Raw genomic sequence first — 10,183 nt, forward strand, 5'->3', positions numbered from 1 at the left:
AATAAATAAATAAACATTGTTTTAAAAAGTTACATGTGGGTTTCTGATTGTGTGCACATTGGTGCCCTGACTCCTGTGTTGTTCTGGAGTTGACCGTAGAGTCCAGTTTCAAACATGTTTGTTTGAGATACGTGTTCCTTAGTGGGTGTGCGCCTTGTATTTGTAGCATCCGTCTCCCCCGCCTGACCCACTCTCCCCAACTCTTGGTTCTGTACTTTGGGTGGGACCCCACCCCAGTTCCAACTAAGGTCAGGTACACGGTTCAGGCTCCCACTGATCTCTGCATGGCAGGCCTGCAGACCCACTGATTCACCTAGGGGTGGAAACAGCCCAGGAATTTAGAAAGACACCATCCTTTTGGCTGTGCTGAAGCTAAAGCTGTCCCTTGGCTGTTCAGTTATATGAGTCAATAAATTCCTGCTCTGCTTACAGTTTAAACTGAATTTCCTGTCAGCTGCAACAAGAATCCTGGCTGTGGGACAGCCAGGTAGAGATGTTGGGTTCAACCAATGACTTGAGAATTCTAGAGATAGATTTGGGCTGGGGATATATAAATGTAAGTCATGAGCGTATAGGTCAATGCCATGAGTTTGAAGGTCACCAGGAAAAACAGAGGCCAGTTAGTTTGAGTGCCATGACACGGGAAGCACACAGCATGATCCTACGTGGAAGGGCCCCCTCATCCCTACCTCGTATTGCGAGGTGTCCTGGAGGAAAAAAACATGTAGGCTGAGAAGCCAGGGTAAGTGGAACCATACCTGGGAATGGGTGTGGGGAGGGTGGGACAGCTCCAGGCAGAGAGCTCAGGCCAGGAAGTGAGTGCAGCCCAGTGTGTTGAGAAAAGTAAGGGTCCTGATGGCTGGAATGTAGAGGGTGCCCCTGTGAGGGCAAAGCAGGGAGGTCCAATGCGCAGCAAGCTGAGTGGGGGCGCATTGTGTCCCTTACATGCCCAAGAGCCCCAGGGAGTCTGCCAAAAGGCTTTAAGCTGGAGAGCAACGGCATCAGAGGCTTCAGGAAGGAGGGTCTGGAGAGGGGCAGGGCCGCAGAGGAAGGCGCTGCTGTATCCAGACAGAGGCTGTGGTGCCTGGGGTCAGGGGGAGGCTGGAGTGGGTTTGAGGGCTATCTTGGTGCATTCGATGAGCTTGAGGGCTTGGGTGAATGTGAGGAGTGACTTCCATGTTTCTGGGCAGGGTGGCTAGGTGGACGGAGGTGCCATTTCCTGAGATGGGGGCAGTGGAGGAGGGGCCTGTTGGGGGCTTGGGAGCACGGTGAGTTCAGTTTGGGGTACAATGAACCAGAGTGCAAGTTTCTTGAAGATAAGACTCTTCTCTGCCTTATTCACTCTGGGAATGAATACACAGATACACAGAACAGTCTTACACATTTTAAGTAAATCTTTAATACTTGAGTACGTGAAAGATACCTGTATTATTTTATTAAAAAAATTTTTTTTTAATGTTTGTTTCTTTTTGAGAGACAGAGACAGAGTGTGATTGGGGGCAGGGGGCAGAGAGAGAGAGACACACACAGGACCTGAAGCAGGCACCAGGCCCTGAGCTGTCAGCACAGAGCCCGACCCAGGGCTCAAACCCATGGACCATGAGGTCATGACCTGAGCTGAAGTTGGACACTTAACTGAGCCAACCCAAGTGCCCCATGTATTATTAGTCTTAAATGTTTATTTTTGAGAGAGTGTGAGTGGGGGAGGGGCAGATAGAGGGAAGGGGGGACAGAGGATCTGAAGTGGGCTCTGCACTGACAGCAGTGAGCCTGATGTGGGGTTCGAACTCATGAACCTTGAGATCATGACCTGAGCCAGAGTCGGGCACTCAACCGACTGAGCCACCCAGGCGCTCCCAAACCTGTATTATTTTATATGGAGAAATCTAGGAGGCAGCATTGGAGCTCAGGGGCTAGAAGTGGGTTGAGGAAACAGATTCGCGTGGTCATTGGCCTCTACTAGTAAATGAAGACCAGAGTAGGCGAGATGCGCAGGCAGAGTGTGAGGCCTGGGAGGGAGGCTCTGCACACGGTGTGGAGAAGCAGCAGCTTTGATGGACTGTGATTGTCTGATGTGGCTCCTAACTGTAATCTTGTCCTGCTCCTCTTCCCCGACCTCTCAGACTCTCCTCTGTTCTCCTTTGCTCAGTCTTCTTCCTCTTACTTCCTCCTACCCATAACCGAGGGAACGCCGCCAAGCCCTCCAGATCACTCAAGACAGGTCTTCTCCCCAGACTTCAAATGCAGATGCCAACTGGACCTACTAAGGGCAGTTTAAATACAGCAACCCTCACTGAGCTCATCACCACTTCCCCCAACCAGTGCCTTCTGTCTCTCTCCATGATGTGGAGTGAGGTCTCTCTCCATCACTCACCTTCCAAACAGACACTTCAGGTAGTTGTTTTCAATCTTGAATTGGAAGCTTGGTACAGATTGGGTCTGTCTTCTTTCAAAACTCGAAGGAGCCAAGCAAGTAAAGATTTCTCAGTTAGTTCCCTCAACCTGATGTCCTAAAGCCACGGCTAGTGATTTCTTGGTAGAACAGCAAATCAGCCAGTAAACTTAGGGTGCCTGATGTTTTTCCATCTCTTCCCTGGCTCAGTGTTCTTTGGGATAATAACACTTTTTAATGAATTAAGGAACTTATCCAAGAAGTAGTTACAAATTCTACTCGAAAAATTTAGGGACTTGCCAGCCTAGGCACTGGTCTTCATTCTGGAATGTCAGAACCAAACAAGCAGTCCCAGAAATGGTCTGATTCATTCTATTAATTTATGAGGGAAGAAACTGCAATCCAGAGAGATTTTTACTAAGAAAACTCACACAGATGGATAAGGAATCTGAAGGCCTCTGGAAACAATTGCTTTCACCTGTGCTGCTTAGGGATGCAAAAACACACTTCTCTTGAGCGGGGGAGGGGTAGAGAGAGAGGGGGACACCGCATCCAAAGCAAGTTTCAGGCTCTGAGCTGTCAATACAGAGCCCGATGCAGGGCTTGAACCTATGAACCACAATATCATGACACGAGCTGAAGTTGGGCACTTAACCAACTGAGCTACCCAGGCGCCCCATATTATTTTTAACCCTGGGTCAGCCTTCTGGTCCCTTTTTCTAGGCTCTTTCCCTGCTGCTTTATCAGAGGGCTTAGAAAATGAAGACTAATGTTGACACTGGCTCAAGTCCGATGTAAATAAGGAAACCCACATCCCAATACAAAGACCTTGACCACATTGGCCTCCTTTCCATTCCTCCAGTGTCCTGCTCTTTCTCACCTCAGAACCTCACTGTTCCTTCTCGTGGAAGTCCCTCCTCCATCTTTCCAACTGTTTGCTTTGTCTCATCCTTCAGATGTCAGCACACATGAGATCTCAGAAGAATGCCCTCCCCAGCCCCTGTAACCTGTAACATACCACCTTGTAGTCTTTCCTCCATAGGATTTATCTAGTTGTCTTGTTTGCTTATTCATTGCCTCTCCCCTCTCCCCCCTGCCCCAGAAAGTCAGCTCGGTGAGTGAGGGACCTTGTCTGTCTTGCCTACTGTATCCTCAGAGCCTGTGGTAGTGCCTGTAGGAGGGGTGAATAGACACTTATTGAGTAACAAGTGACATTTCTCCATCAGTCTGAGTGATCTGGAATGATTCTGTTGGTACCGTGAGTCATACTTACAAATACACCCAAGGTGTATTTTCACTATTTACTGTGCAGTTCTGGGAACTGCTTCCATCAGGCTAATCCCTCCCACGCTGCTTCCTCCCTGGCACAAATGTACTGACTCTCTAGCGTAAATTTTAAAAAACGCCATTTCTTTATTTACCACCAGCAGGACTGGCCTGCACGGGGCAATGGATGCTCTGGGCTCAAGGACGTGTAGGATGTGATGAGGAGATGATGACTGGGAGGCTGTTTTGAAGGAAAGGGGGTGGTCTGCAGGCCAGGCCCAAGAGCCCCCCTCAGATTTACTTCTGGAAATGGGTAGACCTTAAAAAGGAGTCGTGGCAAGCTATGGCCAAGCCGCCAATAAGATTAAGAAATTCTTGGAAGTCCAGTTGCCCATCGGAGTTGGTGTCAAGTTTCTTCATCATGCGGTCAAGGACACCAGGGTCCTTCTGGTTCTGCAAAGGTAATAATAACCATAATAATGATACTATTAATGGTACCTGACCTTGCACTTTCTAAGATACTTTCAGTTATGTTGCCACATCTCATTCTCACAAGAGTGTGAGGTACAGGCTAGGGGTTAGTAACACTCCCACTTCCCAGACACAGTGACAGACTCAAACAGGGAAGTGACTCGCCTAAGAGGAAGACCTGTGCCTGGAACCCAAGTTTTCTGGCTCCCATTCCCGGTTCCTCTGTGACAGTCAGGGGTTATTCAGTGGTATAAAAGTAGTGGCACACTTTTTCAAGTGTCACCTGCCACTCCAGTATACAAACTGCACAGAAGTGAAGCGATTTGAAGTGGAAAGAAGACGCAGGTCCTGATCTGCCTCATCTTCTACTCCTCTGAGCTCCCCACACATATACACACTTACAGCCACTAGCTACACTGGCTGTTTAAATTAGGGACTTAGAAATCTGTCCTTGAGTGGCACCTGTGTCTGGTGGCTACCACACCGGACTGTGCAGATAGATACAAAACATTATTTCCAACATCACAGAAAGTTCTATGGGACAGGGCTTCCCTAGAAGCTTTGGGATGGAGAAATCAAATTTGAAAACTATCCTTTTACACCACTTACCGTTTCATATGCTCCTTCCCTAAATGAAAGAAACAAATCAACATTCCTTGGGTCATGTAGTTTGAGAACTTTGATCTTTAAAACACACCGTGTTCAAAGAAAAGAAGGAAAGGTCCTTGAATGGTTACTCAGAGCTCACTTGAGGCCTGAGGGCTCCGCCTCTGCCGTGCAGGTCCCTGGCTTGGAGTGAATGAAGAGGAGGCAGGGGTGGGGGAGTCAGCTGCTGGGCCCTCACTCCCAGCCATTTTGTCAGGGTCTTTGTTTTGAGCTATGGGTAGTCTGGGGGGAGGGGCTGGGAGCAGTACCTTTGTGAAGGCAGCCAGCTCTGTATTCATGAAGGTTAGGAACTCTGTCTTGGAGAGTTTGCAGCTATTACCATCCTTTCCAGCATACCTCTGGAAAACAGCAATCAGAGACTCGATGCACCGCTCAGTCTCAGTAGGGCTGGACATTTTTGCCTTGAGAGAAGAAAAGTCAGGGTTCAGACAAGGGCTGGATGCTGGAGAACACTCCAGAGAATCTCATACCTTCATTTTGGGCTAAAGGAGTTTCCTAAAAGACTAGGCTGTTTTTTAGGGGGCAGAAGAGCCCAAGACAAACACTGAAGGTCACATTCCATGAGCTTCCCTCCCATATCACATGTTTATTCTGGGTGAAATATAGTGAGGGTACACATGGAGCACGTGGGTGTGTCTAAAAGCAGTAGACTGGGCGCCTGGGTGGCTCAGTCGGTCAAGCACCCGACTTCGGCTCAGGTCATGATCTCACAGTTTGTGGGTTTGAGCCCCACAGTGGGTTCTGTGCTGACAGCTCAGAGCCTGGAGCCTGCTTCCGATTCTGTGTCTCCCTCTCGCTCTGTCCCTCCTCTGCTCATGCTCTGTCTCTGTCTCTCAAAAATAAACAAACATTAAAAAAAATTTTTTTTTTAAAGCAGTAGACTGTCTGGATGAGTGTGACTGCAGCAGGGTTGTAAACATGTATAACTATACACCCACAAATCCATATGTGCACCAAGCACTATTTGGAGATTAAATAATTTCCTATTTTCTTTTTTTAATATATATTTTTAAAATTTTTAACATTTGTTCATTTTTGAGAGACAGAGAGAGACAGAGCATGAGTTGGGGAGGGGCAGAGAGAGAGGGAGACACAGAATCTGAAACAGGCTCAGGCTCTGAGCTCTCAGCACAGAGCCTCATGCGGGGCTCAAACACGTGAACCTTGAGATCATGACCTGGGCCAAAGTCGGATGCTCAACCAACTGAACCACCCAGGTGCCCCAACAATTTCCTATTTTCTAAGCAAATATAGAGGCTACTGTGATAAATGAAATTCAGTTCTTTTTAAAGCAATACCGAATTCCTGGGACTCCTGCATTTTCTAGAAGAAAACTAAATGCATAGTTATTATTGTGTGTGGGGTAGGAGATTTGGGAGCTTTTTGGATGTTCAAAAGCAGCTTTCATATTGAAGGTTAAGAACCATTAATTTTACATGGGAGGAAACAAGAGCCACGAGAAGGGAATTGACACAGTAGAGCCACCCCTAGAATTTCAGCCTCCAGGTCCCTATCTGCAATCCTTGGTCTTTGTTCCTTCTTCCAGATGCCACTAATTCTTACAGGAATGGCCAGAGGAACTTCTCTGGTCACGTCAGACCACAAAGGTTGATCTCAGGAAGGGAGCTCTCAGGTTGCCACTCATCAGTTCCCCTGGCATCTACAGAGCTGGACCTCATCGGTGGTTGCACCAGGAGGAGCTGGAGGGTCAAATTCTGTGCTGGCCTCTGCCTTCCTTACAACAGAATTCTTGAGGGAAATTTTCTATTTTGCAGAGTCTTCAGGTCATTTCTGCCTTCACCTAGGGCCCCCTAGTGGTTCAGACATCAACTACAGGCTTTCTGGAAAAGTTGCCAGCCACACCCTTCCTCTCGGGCTTTACTAAACTTCAGGTATTAATAATGATCTTTGCTTGGATGGTGACATTTACAATTAGACTTTACCCCTTAATTTGGTCTTTGCATGGACTTCCTGGAGCTCAGAGCTGGGACCCATAATTAACATGCTTCGGATTGATCCGAGCCCTTAGGGGCACAGCTTTGGGCTCCTTCCTTCCTCCCCACTGCCCCGGCCGCCCCAGGCTTTTCATCTGCAGTGTCTCCACGATGTGTTTTACCAGCCTAGCTGAGCTCACTGCTGCCCTTTGCAGGTGGGAGCATCTGTAAAGCCCTGTCCAGAGGTGGGTTCTAGTGAACTCTTCTGGAGATGGATTCTTTCCCAACAGTCATGTTGTTGGAATGCTTTCTTTTTTCTCAGAGAGAACTTTTTTTTTTTTTTTTTTTAAGGAAAGAAAAATGTCCGGGGTTTGGGAGTGAAATAGAATACCATAATCTAGAAACAGAGGTTTTTGCACAACAGTCTTCCTTATCAGGACTAAAATTTCACTGTCTTAATGTGTCAGATGACAGGAAGAAGGTCAGCTGGAAGGACATGCCATATAGGGTAAAAGATTCCAGGCTGAGGATTAAGGGCTTTGTGACCTTTTTCTAGGCCTACAGATGCTCCTCTGCCCCTTTACCTTGGGGAATTCTGATTGCTTTGCTTCTCTAGTTTCAAAGTGGCTTTCTGCTTTATTTTTTTTTCCTCCTTAACACCAGGACTATAATTTAGACCATTTTTTTCCCCTTCTTGAAAACTTGCTATCAGCCACACATGGAAAAAATTAAAACCTCTGTATTTCTTCTCAGAAGTAATTTTCCAGAGCGAAAGAAAGAAACACAATTACCGAATTACTACTAAAATGGAATTGTAAAATTTGTAAAGCTGGAGGGAGTTTGGGAGATGGTTCCAGAGAAGGGAGGCCCAGAGACAGGAAAGCTTTGCTCAAGGTGAAGCAGAGAGGCTGAAGAGAGGAGAACAAGATCTCTTGCCTGGAGGCCAGCACTCCCCACAGCTCACTGCACCCTCACAGTTGTATTTGGCACCATGATAGGAAGGAGAAAATGGTGTGAGGTAAATGGATACAGTGAAAGAATTTTAAAAATGCATTCCTAATACTCAACATTTGAGGAAAGGGGGAAGAAAAAGGAATGTGAAAAAGAAGTAACACTTGAAAGATTCCAGCATTGCTGTTGTCATTCTTAACCAAAGTGCTTCCCCCAGCCTCACCCCAGCGAGGATCCAAGGAGGCATCCACCTTCCTTCAGGGCAGTCCTTCCCAGTCTTCACCACCTATTGGTGCTGGGTCTGCCTTTTCAAGGTTCCTTGGGACATTGTTACTCCCTTCTTGCATGGAAAGGAAGGAGGGAAGAGTGGGCAGGGATAAAGGCTGGCAAATGTGTTGTGTAAAGGGTCAGATGGTAGATATCTTAGGCCACTGTGGTCCATGTTGTCTCTGTCACTCTTTTGTAGCGGGACAGCAACTACACAGACAACTCATAAGTGAACGGGCGTGGCCGTGTGCCAATAAAATTTTATTTATGGTCAATTAAGTCTGATTTTCGTGTCACTTCAGGTGTCACAAAGTATTATTCTTCTTTTGGTTTTCTTTCAACCAGTTAAAAACGTCAAACCCATTTGTAGCTTGTGCAGGGGTCAGAAACCCTATTTGGCCCGCGGGCAGAAGTTTGCTGACTCCCTTCACGAAAGGGGTCAAGCAGGAGGTAGATTTTGGAGGTGGCCTAATGGAAACGCTAGAGAGAGAATTCAAAGCAGGTTGGCAGGAGCTGAGAAGAGAAAAACAGATGTTGGTTGTGAGTGCCTGAAAAGGCGGTGGGTTCAAAGGAGAAGGGAAGGAAGAGGGGCTTGGCGGTGACCGGGCTCCTCCCACCGTCTGGGCTGCGTCCGGCTGGCTGGCAGCGGCTTCGGTTTCAGGCTTTGGGGTCTTGGCCGGTTGCCGACAGCTTACTGAAACCGATTTTCCCCGGGGCTCTGACGACTCAGTTCTGAGAAGTGCCCTTCCTGGTCTACAAAAACAACCAGTGCTGACGGATCTCCCCCGCCGCGTCCCGCCCTTAACTTTTCTGGTCTCCCAGGCTTCCCGGAGCCCGGGGCGGGCCAGGGGCCCAGCGCGACCCCGCGCCTCGCCCCCTTCCCGGCCGAGGGGGATCGGGTAAGGGGAGCAGCCCCTCTTCCCCCGGCTCGCACCGCATCCGCGCGGCGGAACCAGAGATCATCTGGTGGCCGCCCCTCGTCTGCTAGCACAGGCGGAACCTACGGCTGCTTTCCTTACAGCCTCTACCCCAGTTCCCTCCCACGACTGACTTTCGCGGCTCGGCTTCCCGCTACGTCCCACAGGAATGAAGGATCAGCGTGGCGGCAAGCACACCGAGCCTTTTTTCCTGTCTTTGCGGAGGCAGACACGACAAAGGCCGGGCTTACCATGTCTGCGCGGAGCGGTCGCGGGCGCTGTGGCGGGGCAGCGGCGGCGGCGGCGGCAGCGGCGGGCTGTGAGCTCCGGGAGGCGGGCGCGGGCGCGGGCTCGGGCTCGGGCTCGGGCTCCCACCTCTCCCGGGCCCGCCTCCGCCTCCGCCCCCCGGGCGCAGATCCGGACTTGTCCGCCCCGCCCCGCGCGGCACCGCCCGACTCCCGAGCCCGGCTCCCGGCCGGCCGGTCTCCACCCCCAACCCCTTCCCCACACCCCCTCCCCGGCGCAGATACAGACCTGTCTGTCCCGCCCGCGTGGCCCAGCGCGCCGCTCACCCGAGCGAGACCCGCCGTCTCTCCCTGTCCCTGAAAGATTCTGGACTTTTCTGAATTAAAACTTATGCATGGCGGTCTTGGGTGTGGTGTGCCTGATATCCGTGGCTCTTTTCCGCGAACGAGCTCATTCCGGTTAGAGAGGCAGAAAGATCCGTTTAAAAACGTGCAGCACGGAGTGTGGGCCGTAATTGTAGAGTGGAAGTTCCCTAGAAGCCAGGGCTATCTATCCCTTCACATTAAAGAGGGCTAATACACGGTGGTGATTTGTGCCAAGTGGAGTACCATTGTCTCAAACGTCTCCCTAACCGAAGACAGTTAAGCCCACAAAACCTCAAACCACTGCAATTAAAAACGGAGCGGTGTGAGTAGGGATTTATCTGTGTGCACTGGGCAGTGGAGCTGGGAGTCATGTTGAGAATCAGAAGCTCTGGGTTCTACTCGTGGGCCTGTTAACTTGATTGCAGTACTTTTGACAAACCTCCTCTCTCCTCAGAGTTCCATCTCCTTATCTGTTAAAAGTAGTGACGTTGCCTTTCCTGTTTCATAATATTGTTATAACTGTCCAGTGAAATGAGAGCTTTGTGAGGGCTTCAAAAACTGGAGTGGATGGTGTAAATTGCTTCCTGACATCTGCTGTCACTTCTGAGCAAATCTGCCTCTCAGCTACTGCAGACTCACATTCTTTTTTCTTTAAAAAATTTTTTTTAAGTATGTATGTATGTATTTATTTAGAGATAGGGTGAGCAG

The 10,183-nt window shown here is 49.2% G+C and overlaps 1 protein-coding gene across 2 annotated transcripts; it reads right to left on the reverse strand.

Moving 5' to 3' along the window:
- Positions 1-3,781: 3,781 nt before the first annotated feature.
- On the reverse strand, positions 3,782-9,165 carry S100A11 (S100 calcium binding protein A11). Of its 2 annotated transcripts, none has more exons than XM_042994142.1 (3): positions 9,116-9,165; positions 5,044-5,196; positions 3,782-4,111 (listed from the first exon to the last, which is right to left on the reverse strand). In XM_042994142.1, exons 1-3 carry the CDS (start codon positions 9,116-9,118, stop codon positions 3,956-3,958), a joined length of 312 nt encoding a protein of 103 aa, XP_042850076.1. In that variant the 5' UTR covers positions 9,119-9,165; the 3' UTR covers positions 3,782-3,955. The 2 variants fall into 2 exon arrangements, with proteins under 2 accessions (XP_042850076.1, XP_015395679.1); XM_015540193.2 differs by lacking the exon at positions 9,116-9,165 and adding an exon at positions 8,565-8,667.
- Between the last annotated feature and the right edge of the window lie 1,018 nt (positions 9,166-10,183).

This window comes from Panthera tigris, chromosome C1, assembly GCF_018350195.1.
Source record: "Panthera tigris isolate Pti1 chromosome C1, P.tigris_Pti1_mat1.1, whole genome shotgun sequence".
Taxonomy (NCBI): domain Eukaryota; kingdom Metazoa; phylum Chordata; class Mammalia; order Carnivora; family Felidae; genus Panthera; species Panthera tigris.